General features: G+C 46.0%; 1 protein-coding gene across 1 annotated transcript in view; it reads left to right on the plus strand.

Annotated features, from left to right (window-relative positions):
* ADGRB1 (adhesion G protein-coupled receptor B1) overlaps positions 1–25,582 on the plus strand; it is a 292,333-nt gene that overhangs the window by 226,596 nt on the left and 40,155 nt on the right. Inside the window, 3 exon segments of the mRNA XM_029592133.1 lie at positions 3,409–3,475; positions 5,102–5,187; positions 12,522–12,620. Of these exon segments, the coding sequence (XP_029447993.1) occupies positions 3,409–3,475; positions 5,102–5,187; positions 12,522–12,620 (252 nt within the window).

The following is a 25,582-nucleotide window of genomic DNA, read 5'->3' on the forward strand; positions in this document are numbered from 1 at the left end:
CATTGCTGTGAGAGGCCCATGTGCCCAGGCTCCTTCTGGACCCCCTCCCGATTGTGGACCTTTAAGTCAGGTCACTCGGTATCACCCTGGCATGGCGATCGATCATGATTCCGACTCCCTATCCCACAGGGCGGGGGTGGGAGGGGGGCTGTCAGAGCTGCTCCTGCAGGATCCCTGCAGGAGATTTGGGGAGCGGAAGACCCATCTCTGGGGTCAGACCGGGGAACCTCCACACGGCAGTGCACCAGCGCACAGCCCGGCCACCGAGTCACCGGGCCCAGCCCCCCCTTTATGGAATTTTAAAAGGCTGGAACTCCATTAAAAAAAAAATAAAAATTCATCCGTGATGCAGTGGAACTTTCTGTACAAAACAATCCATCGCCTTCACACCCCATGCAACCTCTGGAGAAAAAGTCTGTGTAGCTCAGTCATCTGACTTGGTGCTCTTGTTACCCACAAGCTTATTTATTTTAAAATTTGGGACGAAAAGGAGCATCCGCTTTGCATGGTACCCTGTGACACTCGCACTGCTGTTTTAAAGTTTCACCGAGGGATTACAGATAACTCCACTGCAAAGATCCACGCGCCCCGCTGCGAAGCCCTGCGGTGGAGCTGTGCTCCTGCCATTAAATGAATTGGGGAAAGTGCCTTGTGGACAGGCCCTTCTCCTCTTACGTGCCCTGGGGACGCGAGCAGCCTGCCCCTTTGTCTGGAGGCTAGCACCCCGCCGTGGGCCAGTGACTGCCAGTCTGACGTCCGCTGCTTGTTTTAATAACGCGTGCAGGCTGTGTTTAAAGTGAAGAATTTTCTAGCTGAAGGGCATTTTTTTCAAAGTTCCTGAGAGCCACCAGGAGAAGTCAAGGGCTAATATTTGTCACCTGCTCTCCGCCAGGAGCTCCGGGGCACCTGACGCTGAGTAATGACTCTGTCCGTGCCGTGCAGTGCCACGGCGTCGAGCCTTTCTGCTTGCGCGGTTCACAAATTACTCAGCAGACATTACTTAGGTGGGAGAGGACTTTCTCCATTAATCTTGATAACGAAACTTCAGAACAGCACGGGTTCCTCAATAAATATGTCTGCTGTCAGGGGAGGAGGGGAACTTGGGTTTTGCTGAGCGCTGGATAAGGCCAGGCGTGTTCCTGTTAGCGGGCCTGTGACTGGGAACACGGCTGAGTAATTATTGCTTTCCCCCCAGAAGCATTGCTGGAGTATGCACTGCCCTGGGATGGTCAGGGGGGACACGTTGAATGGCGCCGCTGAATCTCCGTGGCGGATGCCTTCATGTGGGTTAGGCCGGCGTCCTTTTTCTTTCATGGGGGTTAGGCAGACAGAAGATGAAAGGGTCCTTGGAGGTTCGGGCTTTCTCCCAATGCTGTCCGGCTGTTTCAAGAGTCCGTGGCCTCGAACTCTGGTCCTTGAAGGCCAAAGATAGGTCTGGTTTTCGGGGGGGGGGGGGGGGGGGTAAACACCCTCCCCAAAATTGACAAAAAAATGAATATGATGGGCAGGCCAAGCACGTGCAGATATCGTGGATATCCTGAAACCTAGCCCTGCTCGCGGGCTCTGAGGCCCGAAGTTTGTCATCGCCTTGGCGTACGTAATCGTCCGGAGGAAGGCGGAACACCACCTCCCCCTCCATACCGCCCGCTCCCCGCTCCGTTCCTGTTCCTCTCTCATCCACTCTGGCACAGTGAAAACTTGAAACCTCAGCTTGTCGGAGCACGAGCATTTTCCTTCTTCCCTCTAACGGCACCGTCGTGCCTGCCGATCTCCTTTTTTTATTCTCCACAGTCTTCTGAACATTTCCTTGTGGGGGGGGTCACTGGGATATCTGGGATTAGACATGAGGTGTTGGGCGGTAAAGTAATCACCTCAGGGCATACGGAGTCGGTGGGGAATCCAGGATTAAAACTAAAGGCGGTGAAAGGTAACTTGTCCAAGGTGATGCACCGAGCCATCGGAAGAGAGGAAGCTTTATACTAAATGGTTCTCAACTAACCACTGAAGTAACTTTGGGAGTTAGGGTCCCTAAGTCAGCCCCGTGGAAAATTGATTAAGGCTGAACACTGACCGTAAATTTAGGTCGCTAAAAAGCGACAGGGGTAGAGGGTAAGGAGGGGAAAAAGATGAGTCACTTAGCACTGGTTTTGGGCGGTAGGCACCTAATTTACAGGTAGATTTTAAAAGCGTTGCATGTGCAGGCCTCGCGGTTTTTAAGAAGCTGCGAAGTGCGCGTGTACAAACCCGTGTGCGCGTCAAGAAGGAGAGGGCGGAAAATGGGCGGGGCCTGGGTGTTCCTGGGCGGGGCAAAGCCTTGCGCACGCGCACAAGTCCGCCATTTAAAAATGTCGGCCATGGCGCATGTCTGCTTGTTATCCACGCGAGTTTTGCTACTGGTCCCGATGAGGTGCACGTCTGGAGGTCTCGGGTTTTAGAGCATTTAGCACAGCGTGAGGGGCTTGCAGAATGAAGACCCACAGGGGTCTTGAAGACTCAATATGAACTGGGCAAACTGGCAGACGTCTTGGGAGAACCGGTTTCTCCCCCCGCCTGAGCATGTTTTTTAAAATCCGCCCGCTCACACGCATGAAAGCCGCTAAAGTCCTCTCTGAAACACGCGCGGAACGGGCGCTTTAAATGATGCACGCGTACTTGGGCGCCCGATTTAAAATTGCAGCGTCTCTCCGTTCGCGCGCCGATTCCCGTGCATGCGCATGGCTAATGACACACGTTGAAGTCGATTTTTAAAAGCGCCGCATACGCAAAAATGCCCATATACGCGCGTATGAGAAAATATTGTGTCATGGTAACTAAAAGGTGACGTCTGGAACCTTATTGCTATAGGGAAAAAAATCCCCCCTCCCAGAGCCTGGTAGTGATGAGGGTTTGTTTTAAAAATTTTGATTAGCAAATCTGAAAAGTCGCTGTTCAGGAAAGGTGCTCGGTGATTCTAGCTAACGCTTGAACAGAGGGGCAAAACCCTAGATGCTTGTGATTAAATGGAGAAACAGCAGTATTTTTGATCTCGGTCCGATGTCTCTTGAGGATGCACAACCCTGATGAATTGCGGACTTTAGGTGGTAGGCCAAATGCCTCTTTTTGTCCAGGCCTTTTATTCATTGTGACTCAACGGCAATTGGTCCTGGTCTATACCTGAATGAGAACAAAGTTACATGGCGGCCACCTGATCTACCAAGATCTGTATTGCTGATTGATTAGGTAACCCGAGCATGTCGTTCCGTGCCTCACTGTGCCCGGCAATGTCCGTCCCTACCTTGTTTGGCTTCTGAGTGGTGGTCGAGATCCTTTCCTTTTGTTCTGTTCCTGGGATTCAGCGGGCCGAAGCAGCGCGTAGGACGCTCTTGTTTCCCCTCTTGTTAACCTTGGGCTCTCCTCCTTCTCTTTCAGCTGCTGGCTCTCGCTGGAAGGAGGACTCCTCTACGCTTTCGTCGGACCGGCTGCCGCGGTCGTTCTGGTATTCCTCCACTTTTTTTTTTTGTTTCTCGCTCCACCTGTTTTTTCTTTTCTTTTCACTGCTTGCCTCCATTTTGCGACTAAACAGACCCTGAAGCTGGACCATGGGGCCGCATGTCTTGCACATAATGATGCGACCAGGGGGAGGCGGGGAGAGTGCTTACAGCTCTCTTTCGGAGGGAGGGTCCTTCGTAACAAAGGAACATAGATGGTTACAGTGAATAGAACAGCAACACTTTACCCATAGCAAGCAGGGAAAGAATTTCACGCCGGTATTTTGGATCACTAGCAGGGGGTGGGGCTGTGAAAAATGTGCGTTTTAAGGGTCTCGCAGGCCGTGTACCCAGCAGAGGCCACTGAACGCCTGAGGCTACGCTAAAATAGTGGCAGCGTGGCATAGCTTCCTGCTGTCCCGTTTGCGCAGTCACCCCTAGAAGAATGTTCCCTCGAAACCTGGCCGCTGTTAAATGGCTGTCCTTTTTTAGTTTAAAAAATAAGAGATATATAAACTGACACCCTCTGAACCCTGGCGGTATGAAAAGGGGGAATGGCAAACATCTCCTAGCTAAGCTTTGGTTGAAGCCTTCGCTTTTGCAAACCAAAAAAAAAAATAACGGGCGTAATTGCTTAGCCCCTGTTGATCTGTAGCCCAGCTGGATGCGCTTTCGTTCTTTTGACGGGAGGGTGATGAGCCTGGCGTGAACGTCGGCTTCCCATCGCCTGGTGGTGATAATGACACAGATGAGCCTGGAGGTTTTAGGACCTGTCATCTCCAGCTGTCTTGGGGGGTGGTGGGGGGGAGCACTCGGAGCTTTCTCGGGTTCTGTAGTGGTGATGTCTGTTGATTGCGGCTTCATCGTGGCACTTACGGTAGATGTATAGGCCCATATGTTGATTAATATTGGCCAGCATTTCTCCATCTGGTACTTGGGGACCTTCCGGCCAGGCTGGTTTACAGGATTTCTAGAATGAATGTGTAACTACCGGTATATCTCATGCCTGTTCCTTCTGGATATCCTGAAAGCCAGACTGGCAGGGCGTTCCTCCTAGGACTGGGTTGACAACCAACGCTGTAGACTGCACCATGGTTGATGCCTCTTCTGTCCCGTGACTTTCAGTCCTGACTGATGACGGTATCCTAGGCTGGATTTCTGTCCTGCATGGTCTCTGCAGCGCAGCCATCCTGGTGCAGTGTTTACCGAAACCAGTTTTAAGTGCATTCAGGGAAGAGCTGAAGCCAGACTTTTTTTCTTGGCAGCTTTACCGTGACATAAAGGTCAGCAGACAAGTTGCAAGTGAGAACTAACAGTACATTTGTGGCTAGCGTTTGTGCAGTATGAGCCTACATCAGTTGAATGCAAAACTCTCGCAAGCTCATCACAAGTGGGTTAAATTAGTCCAAGAGAGAGGTTTTGCCTACTTCTTTGCTGATCTTTATTTCCTCGTATGTAAGTGGGCCAGCAGGGCCACCACGCTGCTTTAGTTTGCAGTGCAGAGCCAGTTCTAAACCGGCTTCCAAACTCACAGGGTAAGAAAGTGAAATGGACTGTGTTATGGCCACCTAGGTAGCCGGCCTAGTCTGCTGTAATGCCGGTCTCTTTTGCCACTTCTTTCTTTGTCTTCGCAGGTGAACATGGTTATTGGCATTCTGGTTTTTAACAAACTGGTGTCCAAAGATGGCATAACGGATAAGAAACTGAAGGAACGGGCAGGGTATGTATCGCCAACAAGTGTAGAGGGCACGCCAAGGTCAATAACCAGGCCAGGAGTGCTGGCAAACGGCAATAACGATTAAAGACGGTGCAATTCATGGAAGGATCTGGCTAGAGACCAACAGAGCTTTTTGCATACCATAGCTAGATGAAGGGTGGCTTCTGCAACGATGTTAATTGATTTCATTTGAAGTCTGCTTTTCCAAAAGCTCAAACATAGAAAACTACAGTAAAACAAGTCAAATTACAATATAGAACATAAACTGCAAAGCAATATACTAAGACAGTAATGAATCGGTTAAAAGATAACGTACTTTTAAACAGAGAGAGACAGAATACATATACATAAGGTAATGCAAAGTGTAATAATTTAATGTACATACATCTAATATGGAAAATGTTTGCGTCAGTAGAACCGAAAATCAAGAGCAATCTATAGCTAAACACAAAGGAAAATCCCTTCTCACTGAAATACACTTAGCAGTTACGTCGTTAATGGTCCTGGCTCAGTACAACAGATACAACTTATTGGCAAGTACAATAAACTCAAGTGAATAACAAGAGATAGAAAGTTGCTGTACGAAGAGTAACTCGGGTGTGTTAGGCTAGAAACAGTGCTCCCTTTAGTTTTATTTATATATATAATAATATATAGAAAACAAAATGCAGGCTAAATGTGTACATGTATAAATGTAGATTATATACCCCAAAGAGGAAAAACCAGTTAAAGATAACATAATCTAAAACCATTGACGCAATGGAAAAAAATATAAGCAAAAGCTGACCCTAAGCAGCGCGTGAGTGATTTTCTCCACTCCCCCCATTGCCTCCTACCTGCTTAGAGAGACAGAAAACGTTTTGCACCAAAAAAGGCGACATTTTGGCCTTTGTGGATTATTTGCGCCGTGAAGATGCCCGTGTTCTGAATCTCCGTAGAGCTCTTATTTTTTAATGACCCATTGATTTTTACCTTGCATTTGCAGGACTGTGCCTTACAAACCTTGTTCACGTTTTTTTGTTTTTTTTTTTTCATTTATTCCTATGGCAAATCTTCACCAAATAATTCCCCTAAAGGAGAAATGTCCTTTATTTTGTCCATCCTTAGAAAAGGGCCATCTGCTCCATGCATCATTTTCCACTGAGATAAGAGAGCACCTGTGTGGTGGTAAGAAAAGATGTTTTATGCTCCCTGAGCCACCGCCTTCCTTCCAGTTCTGTGGCAATAGGAACGAGCCGAGGCCGCACTTGCTGCTCATAAGGGGATAAACGGTTGTAAGATCAGTGACATCAGAGATTTGTTCTTCTGCATGGTCTTTCATGCATTCAAAACCCCAGTGACATCATGAGTTGCTTTTCAACATTAGAATGTGATCTTCCAGGCATATTGTGGTTAAGTAGTCAGAGGTAGGCATTTGTAAACCATCCTGGATGTCTACTGATGGATGGGACATGAAAAGTAATATATAAATACATTTAGAAATCTATTGAGAGAGAGAAGCAAAATATAAAATAAAATATAGGTCATCTTTCCACTACAGTACCATAGACGTCATCAGCAGTTAAGGGTCTCATGGCCTTCCCAGTTGTCCCTACCTGCCGGGTCACTACAGACTCTACTCAAACTTCCATTGTCTCCTTCCCTTACCACTTGCCTCTGCATCTGTCCCAAGCATGTTTAAATTCTGTCGTTGTTCTGGTTATTCGCCACCAAAAATCTAATTTCCCAGTGTGAAACAGATTCACATGTAAACACCACACACTGGTAGCGATATTTATTTTTTAATTTCTCATAACACAAAGCCCTGTGTCTCTACATACTGCATACAAATTATTAATGAAAAATCCAAATAAAAATAAATATAAAAGGGAAAAACCTCAGACAGCCCACACAGAAAATCTTCAGTCTTCATTCTGTGTTTCAAACGCAGGATTCAGCTTTGTCTGCCATCATTGGGGAAAAAAACCCAACCCTTTTTTGAATTAAATTTTATTTATATTAAGAATCTTCATTTATTCGTTTCCATTGAAACACATTCAGATCTATAAATCCTCAAATGTTCAAGTGAACTTATATGAATCCCAAACAACCAAGTGCAGTACTCATCTTAAAAATGCCCATGAAATCATGTTTTACTTGACACTAGCTGCATCCTGATGCAGCTAGTGTACAGACTTCCAACTTTGTGTCTTCCTGTTGGCATTACTACAGCTCCCATGTTCTCTAAAAAAGGCATGGCTTAAGTTAGCATCAGCTCCTCGATGTATCAGTGGATCCAATCAACGGTCATAATACGTAGCTACATTCGTTCAGAAAATCACAGAAAGTGATTCCGTTCAGTTGCCAAACTAAAGCCCTGTGGATGGACTGATTGAAGACGATACATTGGCTGTTCGTGACATACAAGTTGACCGTCACAATCACCATCCCGAAGGTGTGCTGCCAGTACATTATGTAACCTTTCAACTCATAAAATGAATAATGATGTAGACAGCACTGATGTATCAATCAACTTGATGTTCTGCAAGACATGTCTTCAACTTATGAGACGTTTTCCTAAAATATAATAATTTACATGGGTAGATCAAAGTATACACTACAAAAGACGTATTGCAATTGGTCATATGCGTTAAACGATAATCCCGTCTCTGGGTTGAATGTTGGAATACTGAAGTTTGTAACATCAAAGGACAGAATAAACAATGTCCACATCTCGTGTTCCTCTTAGGAGGATGTTCAAGGCATACACTTACCTCCCTCAGTAAAGAAATATTTCCTCATATTACCTGTAAGCCACCCTCCCCTCTAGCTTCTTGATGTGATGCCCAGTCCTATCTGTCCGACTATTATGATCTATATCTCATAACTCAGCATTACAGCATGGCAGGGTTATGAGGAATGGGAGGTATTTACTCTCTCGCTGTTCTCGGTACCGTATATCTTTCAGAAACTGCCAAGTGGCATATACCATATCAGAGAGATATAAACAGCAATATTATCCACACAGCCTGAAGAGCTCTTGGTAGTGCAGCTTTCTGAGGTTATCTGTGATTCCATGGAACTATCCTCAGTGGGGACTATCACGCAGAAAAACAGAGAGATCAGAAGAGTGACATAAAATTGAGCAAATGAGTGGAATAGGCGTCATATACCTGCTTTAAGGGTGTGCAAGGGAAAAAAATGTTTCACATTTTCGTTTTGAGAGTCTTTTCGGTTTTTTTGTTTTGTTTGTTAAATGCATGCTAAATGGTTTTAGTGCACTAAACAAAACAAGCACAAAAGCCCAACCCTAGCCTGCTGTTTTCACAGGCTTTCTTTCATTCAGTGCATATGGAAAAAAAGCTTTGCTAGCTCAGATCCCAGGAGTCCCATCACAGGGAGGTGCTGAGATCCCCTCTGACAGCTATAAACCCTGCTTGTTAAGTACATGGCCCTCATCTTCATGCTGGAGTATGAAACTGACTGGCAGGCATTAACACCAAATTCAAGAACCAGATAGGAAGCCTGGCATTTGTAGCATTACAATTATAATTGAATATCAAAATTGAAATAGCCCTTTGCTACACTGTAATGTACTATGGTGCTGGCTCTGTTTGCAATATTAAAAAATTAAAAACCACAGGGAAAGTTCTGTTTCTTAAAAAGAAGCCGTCTGGTTATTGATCGTCTTTGGCTGTCCTCTTGAAAAATGCTTTTTTTTTTTTTTTTTAAACAAATGTATTTGCGTGCATATGCACTACTGCTGTGTTTGCTTTAGTGTTAGGGCTCAGTGGCCATCAGCAAATAGCTGCTGTGGATGTGCACAGGTACAGGACACGCGTTGGCCGTGGCTGCCTCTCCACTTTTCAGAGCATCCTTTGGTCTGGCTCTGGCCCACTGTGTTGGAAGGCAGCTTGTGGGACTTGCAGGATTTGAGGGCCATTGTGTAAGAAACCGGTTGGAGTCTGTCGCGAGCTCATTCCGTGTTTTTTTTTCCATGATGCGGGAGGGTACTAGGGAAGAAATAAAAAAAAAATTAAGTCACAGAGGTAAAGGCGGTTGCCAGGCATGGAGTATTACTCACGTTACTGTAAGATGTTTTAATGGGAAAGCCAGTTAACCTTGGTAGGCTGGAGTTTAGGTGGATTCAACCATTTAGGATGACTCCAGCATGACCTCTAACACATTAACCAGGTAAGAGGGAGTGGGGAGAGCTTGACCCTCTCTTACCTTTTATCACAGCATAACCATTCAGATTTTCCATGCAGTTCCCAGCTCATGTAAGTGGACAAGAGAGTTAGCACAGTATCGAGTGCGCGCAGGAGAGGAGTCCAACCTAGCGGCGTCCTCCAGATCCACATGCATGGTCATGCGGGCTCCGCTACCCTCAGGAGCGGGCATCTTCCCATGCTAATCAGCGGTGGGGAAATTAATTGCCTTCCTTCAGTGCGACTGCTAAGCCTGCTCGTTGCGCCATGAGCCGCATTGAGAAGAGGCGTTCATGGGTAGGGGGAGGGGGGGAACATGATTAGGTTGGGGGTGGGAGGATGACATTTTCAGATCCTCACGTGGTCTTTTCCAGGAAAAAGCAGGTATAGGCGGCCATGTGTGCGCTCTGTACCCACGACAAGTTTTAGAGCAAAGGTATAAGCGGACTTTTTCCTTTGAATATTGGTGCAAGGCTCCCCTATGAGGAAAGGCTGAAGAGGTTAGGGTTGTTCAGCTCGGAGAAGAGACGGCTGAGGGGGGATGTGATAGAGGTCTTTAAGACCATGAGAGGTCTAGAACAGGTAGATGTGACTCGGTTAGTTACACTTTCGAATAATAGAAGGACTAGGGGGCACTCCATGAAGTTAGCATGTGGCACATTTAATCGGAGAAAGTTCTTTTTCACTCAATGCGCAATTAAACTTTGGAATTTGTTGCCAGAGGATGTGGTTAGTGCAGTTAGTATAGCTGTGTTTAAAAAAGGATTGGGTAAGTTCTTGGAGGAGAAGTCCATTACTTGCTATTAATTAAGTTGACTCAGGGAATAGCCACTGCTATTAATTGCATCAGTGGCATGGGATCTTCTTAGTGTTCGGGTACTTGCCAGGTTCTTGTGGCCTGGATTGGCCACTGTTGGAAACAGGATATTGGGCTTGATGGACCCTTGGTCTGACCCAGTATGGCATGTTGTTATGGGTAAAAATTACCCGCCTTGGGCTTTGTCCCAGTGCGCCCCCACTGATTAACTCTTTGAAGATTTTTCATAAACATAGCTTCTTTCTTACCAATGCTGAGTTGGGAATCCACTTGAATGTCAGATATCTCAGTTCCACAACAGCGCAGCCTCCGCGCGTGGCCTAGGCCAGGGGTGCTAGCTCAGGAGCTGCATGAGGCTCTTTGGGACCTTCAGTGTGGTACGTTTGTGACACACCAACTCTTTAACAGAACGAACTGAAGATCTAGGGAGATTAAAATGAAGCTGGCACGTAACTAATGCTTGACCTGCTGCCAGTGTGACTCACGTAGCGCTAATGGTTGAATGTCACAGCTCGGCACTCATCCTTGTGTCTTAGGAAAGGTAGCCACGCTTAGTAACATAGCAGACGATGACAGATAAGAGTCAGTTGAGCCAGTCCGTACAGCCAGTTGTTCTCGTGTCTGGTTCTCTACCATTTTGACTAGATGAGCTATAAATTCCCATATACAGACTTACACCAGCTCCCTTCCCAAGCTCTTTACCCAGTCTCTCAGCCATATTCCCAGCTGGCATTTGCAGCCCCAGAAATTGTTTCATGTTTCGGGGGTGAGGGAGAAGGTAGATCTTTTTTTTTGGTGTCGGTTATTTCATTTCATTTCCCATTTAGTACGTGCTGTTTGCCAACAGCGGGAACCAACAATGAAAGCTCCATGAAATGAAATGAAATTATATAACAATTTCATTAGTACTTCTTGTTTCACTTTCAAACAACACAAAACGAAACAGCTTATTTTACGGGAAGCTTTCACACTATCTGCAGACAAAAGCACATCGCTAGATCCCAGAATCACTTATCCTGGTGGCCCCTGTATATTTATTTAATCCTGCAATAAACACTCATCTCAAGTATTCTACTGTTCAGAAAACAAATCACTATGTGGTGCTTGGGGGAAAAACAAACCAACAAATAGTTTTCCTTGCAAAGCAGAAATAGCATTCAGCCAACCTCCTGACCGGAGAGACGAGCTGTCCTTCCAACACAGTGCCGCCTACCTTTGCGGGGGAGCAGTGCCCAGCAGCACGTGGCACATTGGGTCTCGAGTTATCTGCACAGACGACAAGGGCCTCTCTTCCTTTTGCATCTGGTGGCACGATAGAAAAGCACTGACCCTGCTCGATATTTTCCTGTATGCATTACTGAGCTAAAGTGAACCAGTATCCATGTGAACGTTGTGCCAGACCACCAGGGCTGTAGGAACCGTGAGACCATCGTAGAGCGGCGTTAACTGCCACTGAGGTTGCGCTCTGCAGCTGCTGGTCATCACAGGGCCCGAGTTTAGTTTTAAATTTATCAGGAGAGAGCAACTTATTGTACCTTGGCGTTTCTTCCTCTGGCTTTATTGGTAGAAATTGTCATGTGACCTTCTGGGAATATTCCTCTGGCAAGTGGCCACCGCTACTCACTGGCCACGTACGGATTTTTACAAGATGGCCGTACTCTTCTCATTAGGCAACTGTGAAATTGAAGGCAAGTGGAATGACAGGAGTTGCGTCAGGTCCATATCCATTTGGGAGAAATGCCAAAGTTATAATAAAACAAACAGAAATTGCCGGGGGGGAGGGTTGTAGGGTTAGCAGCAGCAGTCGGTTTCTCGTTTTTGGGAGTTAAAAATGTCACCTCCAGTGTGAACGGAGGAGGCGCTCATCAGAGAAACTGATAGCAGGGCAGATCAATGGATGATAAAGTGAATGTCAACAACATGTCGCTTGACGTTTTTAAACTTGTTGCTTTGAAATCATCCACCCCCAGGCAAGATATGGCTGCTGCTGTTCTCAAAATAAGACCTTGTTCTGTGCTTGTGGGATATCCCGCCTCAGGAGGTCAGGAACCAGATCTGAGTAACATGAGAGAGGTTCCTGTGCTATATTTCCAGGCTGTACACCACTGCATAAGCAGTGCACTGAGGGAAAATAACTTGCTCTCCCCGACAGTGTGCCGAGTTACATTTCTATCTATTCAAATAAAATTGACTTTTGGTTTGTTCTTGCTATGGTTGATATTGTTGGTGCTGCACTGTCTTTCTTTTTTCTGTTTCACGAAGCCGTGTCTTTTTTTTTTGTGTTTTGTTTTTTTTTTGTTTTTTTGTTTCAGTATATTTAAATTTAATTGCAGTCAGATGACAGTGCCCCTATACGGCATGACGCTCAAATGTTCCAAGTGTGGAGTAGTTTCTTCAGCAGAAGTGTCGGCCACAGCCACCAGTAACGCCATGTTAGTTTTTCCAATTTCAAACTTCTTTTCTTTCTTATCTTTGGATTTTCACTTGATTTCCTTCCTTCCTTGATTTTGTTTTGTGGTTTTTTTTGATTATTTTTTTTGCTTGCCTCCTTTTTGTTTTTGTTTTGTTTTTTTTTAGGGTTATTAATGAATTGATTTTTTTTTTAGTTTGCTTTATTGTGGTGTTGCCGAGGTAGTTCCACGTCATCGTGGGGAGAGAGAGAGAGAGACGTTCTGCTGGATTTCTGACTTCCATCCCCAGGGCTGCTTCGGTCCGTAGCTCTTCCGATGATGTCATTGGGTTGGGAATGGGACCCTGGCCCCCCCCCCCCCCCCCCCAAGATTGGACCAGGACCTCACGTTGGCATGGAGTTAGGTCGGCAACTTATGGGTTTGATTCAGATCTTTACGGAGGGGCGTGTATGTCTTCCACTTGAAGGAAAGTTGGACAATGGGACAGGCCAAAGTGGCTGGTGCGATTGGCCGACTTGGTGTTTTCTGGCGCCTGCTCTCCCTCTGGACGGAAGATGCGTACTACGACCTAAAGTTTGAATCAGGCTCATTCTTTCTTTTTTTTTTTCTTTTCTTGTGATTTCTTCCCCTTTAACCACAGCCATGCCAAGTTAGAAGTATAATTTCCTAACGCCTGCTAGGACCTGGGCAGGAAACAGGATGGGTGGGGGGATGGGTCTGCTCCATAACCCTTCAGTGGAGTGCTGATTCATTCATTGACTTTCAGCAAATACTAACGACAAAAAAAAAAAAAGGGGGGGTGGGGAAATAATCTCTTCGCAATTCAAACCTTAATCCTTGGTGAAAGGGTCAGAGCCTCTGCTTGGCTGATTGCAAGGAACTGTTCTTTTAACTTGCTTGGTTGGATGAGGTCAGAGGGTCCCAGTGAAAATTAAAGCACATTGCTCTCTGTTATCAGTGTAATGGCAAAATAGTCGGCGGTGCTGCTTTCTGTTTACAGGACTTTTGTTACCCAACGCCATTTGGAAGTTGCGTGCTGTGAATCAGATCACGTGGCTCTCTAGTAACGTTTGCCTCCTTGCACAGGTGTTGAGTCTTGTTGATCCTTAGATCAATCTGTCTAGCAGCTGCTATTCTTGTAAAATGGCTATTTCTATTGTTTTGTTGCTTTTTGATTTTTTGTACTGAAACATGCCTTTCTGAAAGCACAGTGCAGGCTGCACTTTCCAAGCCAGCTGAAAGGTCTCGTGCTTCACCAGGGTCCCCAAATGGCTCCAGGTCTTAAGGGGGAGGACGGACAAGTTGGACCGGTCTGATTTTTACCCCATGCCATCTGCGGGCTTGTGGCTCCCCTGTGCTTCCCAGAGAAATCGGAGTTCACAGATACGATCAGGATGTAGAGCAGGGCTGGTTGGTACCTCACCCCCCTTGTGACCTGGAGCTTGCTGGGAGCCATAGCCCAGTGGCAAACGATCAAATTACTTAAAGGCTGCGGACAGATCTGGTTTTCAGTATATCTGCAAATGAGCATCCCCCCAGGGATAACTGCATATCTTTTGAGTGAAAAACCCACACTGGTCAATACCTTTGGCATGCCCTGATAACCAAACTTGTTGGCGGTCCCTGAAGGGCACTGCATTAATATTGTGGTCGCCGCTATTTATTCCATATGCATGCATGCACAGGCATTCTAATGTGTTGGTTGTACACTGATATAGAAGTTGCTACCGTGTGTTTTTTTTTTTTGTTTTCATGCAATCCCTTTGCGTCTCCACAGTATTTACTCTGTATTTGATATGGAAAATACCATTTCTTCCCATCACCTGCTATGTATTTACATATTATGACTGTTTTGCATTTTGCTTTAATAGCAGATTTTAAGCACTGACAGTATAACTCGGGTGTAATTGCTATGTGCCTGTAGGATATTTCCAGTTTGTCATCTTTAATTGCTACACAAAATCTGCTCTAAAATTGCCACGTTGTTTGATGCACTTATGCATTTGATGTATTCCACCCGCACTTGGCTAATGGGACATTGGGCTTTTTTTTTTTTTTGCTCACGTAGCTGGTACACGTTTACACGGCGTTTGCTATGCATGTCAAATGTAAATAAGATGAATGTGCGTATTATTGTCACGTGTTTTGGCATGCCCGTTGCACATTTTTGTTTCCAGAGTCATTCTTTGGTTGTGCAGGACGTCCCAAGAACGACTGAGGCCTGGCAACTTAGGGCCAGCTTTTCTCCTTCTGTTTTGTGTAGTTAAATTGACAGAAGATGAGAGCGAGGCCCATCGACCCCAGCCTTTTTCCAGTTGCTTCCCAGTTCTCTCTCTCTATGTGGGGATCTTGGGGAAGGCAGCAGCTTCGTTCCTGCCTCCACTGTGCACATATAACTAGTTCTACAAGCAATGGAAATAAAAACCCTTCCCCAAAGAAGTCAATTCGTTCAGAAGTACCAGATATTTTAACAATTCTCGCTACTTAGTTTCTACATCATCATACCTAACCGCATCTTTTTTTTTTTCCCCCTTCTAATAATTTGTCCAATTTACTTTTTGAATTCATTTAGAGGATAACTTTCCAAACTGCTCCCATGCTCCCATTTACGCGTGGCTATGGGTGCACACAAAGCTGCTGCTGTATCTTATAACCTGTGCGGAAACGAAATATGCAGGTCGTAAAATGCACTACATTTGTGCGTACAAATGCTTCCATGGGCAAAAACGCAACCTGCACAAGTTCGGACTTATCCATTTAGGTGGTTAAGTTCTGATTTACAATGTTAAGTCTGAAAAGCGCTACTTATCCGGATAAGTTTGAAGTTGGCCGTCTAAGTAGCGGGAAAGGTACTACTTAGCTGGATATGTGGGAATTTAGCTAGATAAGAGTGCGCAATTGATATACTTGTATTTTTACTTCAAATTTTAAAGGGATATGCGATTAGATTTTATCCACGTTATTTGCCCCCTGTAAGTCAGCTTTTACACACACACAAGACGGCATTTTATAACGTGCACAGCAATGAACTTTCCAGTTTTACCAACTAGTCTCCCAGTTCACCCAGTCCATCTGCAGCTCATGAAGACCCTCCTGGCTCTTCGGCCTGAAGTTCACCCATTTCACCCAGACCCTTATCCCAGTCATTTTTTTCACCTTTCACAGGTTCCCTCTCTCTCTGGCATGCACACCCTTACAAGGCTCCCTTTCTCACACACCCACACACACTTGCTCCTTCCCACAGGCTCCCTCTCTCTATCTCACACACACACACACAAAGGAGCCGCTCGTGGCCTGCCAAATCTGCTTCTCTCAGCCGCGAGCAGGATGGACTCTGCTTATGACTCCACATGGCTGCTCTTTGCCACCTCCTACTGGTTAGCACTGTAGGCGACCGTCCAGTTCGCCTAGTGGACGTGCCAGTTCTGAGAGGGGGATATGAGTGCAATTCACAAAATCATGTTTGGGGTGGAACAGGTAAATAGGGAATGGTTATTTTACCCTTTCACTCAACACTAGCTCTAGGATGGCACTCCTTGAAACTAGCAACCAGCAGATTTAAAACAAACTGGAAGTCTTTTTTTTTCACTTGGCGCACAATCAAACTGTGGAGTCTGTTGCCGGAAGATGTGATCGAGACAACTAGGCTAGTTCCTGAAGGAAATGTCCATAGAAGGTTAATTATTTATTTTAAAATCTTATATACCACCCATTTCCAGTTGTTCAAGGCAGATAAGTAAAACATTCATAAAATCAGCCAGGTAGACTTGGGAAAGCCAGCGCTTATCCCCTGGGAGGGAGTTACAAGAAATAGATCAGCTATTGGGGATCGGCCGGGTACTTGTGACCCAGACTGGCTACTGTCCGAGACGGAATGCCGGGCTCGATGGACCTTGGTGTGACCCAGCCTGGCACTTCTTATGTGATCTGGGGCTTCTGGCAAAAGATTGTCACTACAGTAGCTAGGCTAGATGGGGGAGGGGAGGGGATTCACCTATTTGGGGGGGGGGGGGGGGGGAGGGAGGGATATCCAGGGTAGTTATGAATGAAGCCTCATGCCATAGCCTAGTTCAGTTTGAAATGGTAGCCCAAGAGGGTGCGAGGGGAAACTGCTGAACAACAAATATTAATAAAAGACTTTTAAAAAAAGAAAAAAAAAACCCCTTTTAAAGCTTTGGTTTTCTTTAATTGAATACCAGATGAAGAATTCATCCTTTAACAAGCATTGTATCTCAAAAATGCACATGCCGTAGTCCAGAAGAACAGCCACCAACGTCTGCACGAGCCGCTTGCAGAAACGCACAATCGGTTTAACAACAGTACTGACGCGTGAGCGGTTAATTCCCGCTTAACGCGCGCCTAAGCCGCTCCATCCGCACAGCACTCGGAGCGCGCCCCGGGCACCAAGGCCCCACCTTCCGCAAAGAGCCGCCGAAAGCCTGCCCGTCCGAGGGCTCGTGACACGTTGCAGCGATGATGATGGCCTTTAACGCAAACGGGGGCAGGGTTGCGCGCCTGTACAAAGCTGAGGAAACAATACTGTCCACCGTCGAGTAGAAAGCCGCGGTATTCCCCTCAGTTCAAGGGCCCCCCCAACCACCCACCCATGCATTTCTTACGGGAAAATTGCCAACTTTGCCCCACCCCCCCCCTTCCCCACTCGCCAACTTTGAAACGTGTAAAAAAAAAAAAAAAAGGTCTGATGTCCGCCAGCACAGAAACCTCTAGCCATTTCCAAATGATAAGGTGTGGGGGAGGGAGAAGCGCCCATAACGGACGTACAGGTCATGCAGTATGAGCTGAGAACCTCTGTTCGTTACCCTAAAACATTCTCGAGCAGCGCATATTTCTCTGCATGCATGCAGGTTATTCCAGAGATGCTATGTTGCTGAAGGCTTTTTGGGAAATGGTAATTAATTTAAACCCTTTTTTTTTTTTTTTTAGCTAATAAGACAAACGGTATAAGTACGTAAGACTAGCCACGTTTTATTCTTACCTTGTATCTCATAGTTTTAGTTCGTCCCTAGCTGCCTACATTATGCTTTCTTTTAAATGGCTAAAGAAACAAAGCTGAATCAAGTGGGTTTCTGTCTGAAGTCTTATCTTGCTTTTCCTTTCTTCCCCCCCTCTGGGTATAGGACTGCTGTCTTTAATGCCCAGAAGTTTCCGGTATCCCTGCTGAATTTTTTTCACGCCTAGATTTGCCGAGGCAAAATACTGGGCACGCGTCCGACAATTCAAAACTGCGCGCCTAAGTGCGAACCTCTCGCCAGCCTCGCCCCCCCCCCCCCCCTGGGGGGACACCTCTTCCGAAGGCAGCTACTCGGGGCCGGCAGACCTTGTGAAATCCCATTTCCGTGGGTTCAGCGCCGTTTTACCCGACTGAAACGGCTTTTACAATTCCTTTCTGTTCCAGAGGCCAGTTTGCATTCCCCGCCCCCACTTCGGTTAGTTTTTGTCTGCCATTTTTATTTCATTAACGTCATGCTTTGTTCTCGGTGGTGACTTGGGGGGAAGATGTCTGCTGTTAAACACCTGCCAGGGTGAGGGATGAAAGCCTTTGCTACGAGGACAGTTTTTGTAAGGGTTTAGCAAGTGGAGAATGAACGCGTGGATCTGCCCCAGGCAAATTTTACAGAAAGCCAGCGCAAGCCCTCTGAAAATTAATCAAAGGCTGCCAGCCAAGAGGGACTTGAAAAAAGATAACGCGTGTGCAGGCTCAAGGCTTCAAGGTTTCTCAGCCAGCTCGAGTCCCGGATGTGGATTTTATGATTCTTCCCCTTTGCAATTCCGAGCTCAAGGCGAGCTACATTCAGATACAGCTTATAGGTCCCTTCCCCAGAGGGTTTATAATCCAAGGAGTCTGTTTGCTAACATGCGGTGTTTTCCCCAGGAGCTCCGCTAACCCCAATACTGTGTACCGCAGGTTTTTGTGAATCTCCTGGCGTTTTCTCGGGAAAAGTACTTGAGCTGACGCCCAGAAACCATGCACATCCTGGGGCCACCCAGTGCTCTTACCCTGCCCACAGGATTATGTGGTGAAAGTGTTTAAATAAGAAGTAAAATGCTTGGATGGTAGCCCCTTCCCACCCACCGTTAGCCTGACCCAGGTAAGGCTGGGGGGGGGGGGGGTCTGGTGGTGGTGTTCTCCAGCATCCCCTAGGCAGGGGGGGGGGCCCAGCGAGTCCATTTTCAAAATGGTGCCCAAGCCCGGCCAGTGCCAATTTGAAAACGGAGTCGCTGGCCCCACATGCCTAAGTGTAACCGTCTCTTTTTAGTCAGTAAGGAGGTCCAGACAACTGATCCCTAAAGATAGACTTTTATTGCCAGCAAGATGCAGCTAAGACAAAGGCTTAGTACAACTGCATGCCACGCCCCCTTAGGAGCAAACTTTTATGCACTTTACAACTCTTATCTTTCACACATGCGTTCTGAGTTTTGCTGAACAAACAATTCACAAACTGCTGAATAAGCATTTGCTAGCGTGGTCTCTAGGAGGTGTAGCTTATGATCATATTATCATTTCGTCATTTAATTGACGTGTTAGACATTTTACAGCGGCATTCGTATTAATACAATACAAATTATTATTCCAAAATGGAGTTACGTTACGTTACGTGTTAGTGCGCAACTGCGTCACTACGCATTACGTGTCATTTGCGTTGCAAACATTAGTACATTCAAAATGGCTGTGCGTTCCACTGCTGGCATGATTAGTCGGAAGATTTTCAGTTGTTTCATTCTTCAGGGGTCATGAAATTGAACCCCTTCATTCCCCCCTTTGATACTTCAACTTCGGGTAGAAGGCAGAAGTATCACCCTTCATGATCTGGGTAGTAACTGAAATGACAAAAAAGGAATTAATACCAGTGTATTTTGAATTGAGCCCTAAGTGTTGCTAGGTCGCTGGTTGCTTCACGGGTTTGAGACGGGTGGACCCTATTGGTGTCACCCCCCTTTGTAGCCCGACTTACCCTAGCAAACAAAGTGGCTCAATGAGGTTAGTTAATTTTAATGAGTGCAATTTTATAGGTTAGTGGTTAGGTATTCATTATCAGAATCAACATCAGAAATATCAGAATCCTCGGTAGTGTCATAGATGAATCATGGGAGGGGAAGGTGGAGACAGACACATACTTATTGATCATCATGACATGAGCAGCCGCTCGTCGATCAGCAATATTTTCAATCATGGATCGGAGATTCCTGAAAATAAGAGGGAGACATAAAGGGAATAGAATACAGGTTAAAATAAGAAATAGGACAGGAAGGAAGAGTTCTTTAAGTCCTGGGATAGAGGTAAGCCAAGTGGGTAAGGATGCTGTCCAATCAAGAATTCCAGTCCACGTCTGCACAGGAACATGTGCCAATCAGATCATTCGATCAGTAATCTCTTCAATGACCTTACTCTTGTCATCGACCTGTAAACAGCAATTAGAAAGATTAAATTTTCCACATACACCTCCTTCCTGGGCTAGGAGGTAATCCAATGCCAATCGATTTTGGTAAACAGCGGTGATAATTTTGGTGTTCTGCTTGGCGAGGATGTTGAGGGCCAAGGCAGAGTCATTTGTGAGTAATTCTAGTACTGCTTGTAGTCAGATAATACGGTTGAGCATATAAATAGGGGTTCTATATCCATAAGAACCATCCTCAGCCCTCGTAGCCGGACCGTAATATTGTACAATTCTTTCAGGAGGCCACTCCTGATCTTTCCAGTCTCCAATGGATACTTTAGAATTTCTACGACGTTTGTTTGGTCGCATGGGACTGTATACTGGTACCCCTAGGGTTTCTCCAGCAGAGATAGGAAGTAAGAAGAAACTGGGTCGAATTGTAGCTAAGAAGCAGGTTCCGTACCAGTGTGTTGGCAATTGTTCATATGCTCTTCGCCCACATACGAAATAGTAGCCATCCGGGGCAGTAAATATGGTAGTGGGCACGCCTGCAGCAGTCCTTGTCTTGTTCAAGGTTGATTCAGTCCAGATGGGAGTAGGCATGGTAGAATTTTCCGTCTGCCACCATGTATGGTTGGTTAGATTGGCTGTGAGAACCCCAGTACATGGAGAGTTTCCAACAGGTATGGTATAGATACGTGAACGTTGTCGGGATATACATTGTCTGCCAATCACATCAGTCTGGAGGGCCCACTCATATGGATGAGTTTTACGGTTGTAGGTAACAGTTGTGTTCAATGAATTAAGGTCAGATTGGAATGCTTCTTTGGCTTCCCAAGGCCATTGCTCTCCTGTATTAGTTCCTCCACATACAAAACAGTTCTTGACTTTGAGAGAGAGAGCAATATTCTCAGCCAAATTAACGAACATGTTCTTTGCTTGCTGGGAAGTTGTATGTTTCTTTAATTCCTCCGTTGCATGAGATATTTCATCGAAGAAAGACTGGTAGCCCACTACGGTGGTCTGGTGAATAATTGGACGAGGTTTGTCTCTCCGCTGTGTGATAGTAATGTATGTCATGGGGTCTTTCCCAGTTCCATCGATACCAAATCCCCAAGTATCTTGCCAGGGGACTCCTTCACTTCGTATAGGCCATTGTATAGACACAATGTTACCAGCTACTTCAGTTAGCTGCCCTATTCCATGGCAACCATGGTAACCTCCTCCAGTGTAGTCGCAGACTAGAGCCCATCCTGACAGTGTAAGGTCCCCTACACATGGTGTCCAACTGGATGGATTGGCGACTCGGTTGTATGGACAGAGGTATTTATGCTTGGACTTATAGGAATTTTTCCAGGCTTGAGACCCACAATGGAGTGCATTTGGGTGTTTATCAATGGCTTCACAAGCATCAAAGGTTATTGTCACAGTAGACTCTCCTCCCATGAGGACTTTGGTCGAGTTGATGTAGTACAAGATACCTTTTCCTTCTGGTATAATGCTTGATGTGTAGCTTTTTGGTAGTCCTGCAGTGAGGGTAACATTGTAGTACTTAGGAGTAGTTGGAGTATGACAAATGATTTTGCTACCCTCTAGACATCGATGAAAAGATTGATAGCCTTGGGTAGTATTCAAGGCACAAACAGGTAGTGTGGTACAGGACGCAGGAGGCTGAGATTGGTGGATGATTGTTGATACAACTTGGAATCCATCTTGAGTTGTAGTGCGGATTAGCTTGATACATTCTGTACAATTCTTGCTCAGTGGCAGGGAAAGAGAGGTAATAGACTTGCAGAAGAGTAGTAAAAGGATCTGTAGGCTGATTGACAAATTCCAGTAAAAGGTAGTTGCTGCGTAGATCTTTGAAGTCAGTATCTGTGACATTGCTTTATGACGTAGATAGTTGCAGTCATGAGTTATGGAGTCAATTGGATGCAGCTGGTTTAATTCGTGACCAATGAATCCATGAAGGGCATCCAAAGACTTTAACTGCTGTTGGAGTGGTCAGTAACACAGTATACGGTCCTTTCCATCGGGGTTGGAGGAAATCAGACTCATCCCAATCTTTTATCCACACAGAATTCCCGATCTGGAATGGGTGGATCGGGGTTAGCAGGACTAATGGCTCAGTGTCACAGGTGTAATTTTGAATTGCAATGACTGTGTTATATAGTCCTTTGAGTTGGTTACTGAGGGACATTTCCCCTTGTATCTGCAATGATTCAGGAAAAGATGGAAGGGGTGGTGGTCTTGCATACATCATTTCATAAGGTGTTAGACCAGACTTTCTTGGAGTGCATCGGACATGTAGTAAAGCTAATGGCAGGATGTCTGGCCATTTAGTTTTTGTTTCTTGACACAATTTAGCTAACTGATTCTTTAAAGTCCTGTTAGCTCGTTCAACTGCTCCGCTGCTCTGAGGTCTCCAAGTGCAGTGCAGGTGCCATCGGACACCCAAAATTTGACTCAGTCGTTGTGTGACTTCACTGGTGAAAGCTGGCCCATTATCTGAATTTATTTGTCGTGGTAATCCGTATCGCGGTAAGATTTTATGGAGAAGCAAAGACACTACCTCCTTGGCAGTCTCAGTTCGTGTAGGTATGGCTTCGATCCATCCGGTATAAGTACAGACAGCTACCAGCATTGCTCTGTATCCTTTTGAAGGAGTCATGTGGGTGAAGTCGACTTGGCAAACTTGGAACGGAGTAGTCCCTCGTAGTATATGTCCAGGGGCTGGACCAGGCCCATTTCTTGGATTGTTTCTTGCACAGGTGACACATTGATTGACAGCATATTTAGTTAGCTGTATGAGTCTGTTAATGTAGTAAGTTTTTGCCAATAGAGTTGCTAATGCATCGCGACCAAGATGAGTTTTATTATGGGCTTCTTTTACAATGGTCCAAGCCAGTGCGTCGGGTATCCACACCCGGTCTCCTTGTACAATCCACCAACCATCCTTCTGGTGGAATTGTTCAGTTTGCGCCCAATCATTTTCTTCTGCCGAGTAGACAGGGATTTCAACCGGAAATTGCAGTAGTGGGCAGGCTTTAGTTGAGGTGTGTAATTGGCGCTCACGTGCTACTTCTTTTGCTGTCTTGTCTGCCCATTGGTTTCCCTTGGCGATGGGATCTGATTTCCCGGTGTGGGCTTTACAATGCATGACAGCTACTTTCTTTGGTGCCCACACGGCATCTAGCAATTGATGTATTTCAGATGCATTAGCTAGTTGTTTCCCTTCAGCAGTTAGGAATCCTCGTTCCTTGTATAAAGCTCCATGTACTTGGATAGTAAGGAAAGCGTACTTGGAGTCAGTATAGATGTTAACAGTTTGTCCTTCCGACAACTGTAGAGCCCTGGTGAGCGCAATTAGCTCTGCTTTTTGCGCTGATGTCCCCTGGGGTAAGGGCTTGGCTTCAATAATGTCGTCCTCGGAGACCACAGCGTATCCAGCGACCCGGACACCATTTAGAACCTGGCTGCTTCCATCGGTGAACAAAGTCCAGGCTCCCTGCCAGGGTTGATCACGTAGATCGGGTCGGCTGGAATGTACTGTAGCCATGATTTCCTCACACTTATGAGTGACTGAAGTGGGAGTTGGGAGTAAGGTTGCAGGGTTCAGATTTTTACTGTCCTGTATTTGGATCTCTGGAGTTTCACATAACAGAGCTTGATACTTTATGAGACGTGAATTAGTCATCCATTTTGGCCCATGAGTCTCTAGTAGTCCTTGAATAGTATGGGGAGTTGTTACGTTCAGAGTTTGACCAAAGGTTAATTTGACTGCTTCTGGAATGAGTAAGCATGCAGCCGCGATGCTTCGAAGACACCCAGGCCATCCTTTTGCTACATTGTCCATTCCTTTTGAGAGATATGCAACAGGTCGTTCCCACGAGCCTAGAGTTTGAGTCAATACCCCAATGGCCATTCCTTTCTTCTCATCAACGTATAGATGGAATGGTTTCAGTACATCTGGCAACCCTAGAGCAGGGGGTTCAATCAAGGCGTCTTTCAGTTGCCGTAAGCTTGCTAGCTCGTGCCCTTCCCATTGAAAAGTTTGAGATTCTGATTCTTTGCCCCGCAACTTGTCGTACAGAGGTTGGGCAATAACTGCATAGTTAGCAATCCACAGTCTACAGTATCCTGCAGCTCCAAGGAACGCTCGAAGTTCCTTCTTACAAGTGGGTACAGGTTGACCTCTTATTGAACTGGTGCGAGAAATTCCCAGGCAACGGGTTCCTCCACGTATTTGGAAGCCTAAATATTCCACTTCCAACTCACAGATTTGCGCTTTCTTTTTACTTGCACGATATCCTTTTGAGTACAACGTCTTTAGCAGCTGAAGAGTGGATACTTCACATTCGAGGTACGTCTCTCGAAACAACAGAAGATCATCCACGTATTGTATTACTGGCCCATACATGACTTGGTACATCTTCAAGTCTTTTGCCAGTTGCTCACCGAACAGCGTAGGTGAGTGCCTAAACCCTTGAGGCAAACGAGTCCATGTGTACTGCTGCTTTATTCCAGTAGGTGCATTTTCCCATGTGAAAGCAAAAATCTTCTGACATTCCTCCGCCACCGGGACGGAGAAGAAGGCATCTTTGAGATCAATGACACTGTACCACTTTGAGGCAGGGGAGACTTGGGCTAGGATGGAATATGGATTTGGCACGAGGGCTACTAGATCTTCTACTTGGCTATTCACTTTCCTTAGGTCCTGTACTGGTCGATAATCATCAGATCCAGGTTTCTTTACGGGCAATAAAGGGGTGTTCCAAGCAGATCGGATTCGTCGGAGAATGCCCAAATCGTACAGTCTCTGCAGATGTATCTGGATTCCTTGCCTGGCCATATATGGAATGGGGTATTGAGGTTGATTAATCACCTGTGCATTCTGTTTCATCTCAATCCAAATAGGGGTAGCATTGATGGCTATTCCTCCTGGGTTTTGTTCGGCCCACACTTTAGGTACACTATCCATTAGCTGTCTGCGCTTTTCGTTGAGGACGGTGTTCTCTCCATAGCGGTGCGTAATGTGCTCAACTACAGGAAGGTGTAATCTCCATTCTTCTTGGAGTGGACAAATGAGAGAGACTGGGTTATCTGCGAAGGATGCTTTGATTTCTCCAGTGGATTCGAACTGTAAATTGGCTCTTAATTTGCAAAGAAGGTCTCTCCCTATGAGTGGGACTGGGCATCCGGGGACATAGAGGAACTGATGGGATACTAATTGTCCCCCCTACTCGAACCTGTCGTTTCTGGAGTAAAGGAGCGATAAGTGGCTTTCCGGAGGCTCCTACGATGGAAATAATTTTGGAAGTGGGCGTGGTGATAGCGGTAGTCATGACTGATCTTTGTGCCCCGGTGTCTAACAATCCTTTAAACGTCTCAGTCCCTACTTTGATTTCTACTAAGGGATCCAGGGGAAGATTTCCCTTGTCTAGTCATGTTTCACTGTCTTCGCCGGAAGTTTCTCCTACGGCCATCTGCCATTCAGCTCCTTTTGGTTTGGACGGAGTGTATCCTTCCTGCTTCATTTGCAGGGACTCAGGGCATTCAGACTTCCAGTGTCCTTCTTGTCTGCAG

The sequence above is a fragment of the Rhinatrema bivittatum genome, chromosome 2 (genome assembly GCF_901001135.1).
Source record: "Rhinatrema bivittatum chromosome 2, aRhiBiv1.1, whole genome shotgun sequence".
Lineage (NCBI taxonomy): Eukaryota > Metazoa > Chordata > Amphibia > Gymnophiona > Rhinatrematidae > Rhinatrema > Rhinatrema bivittatum.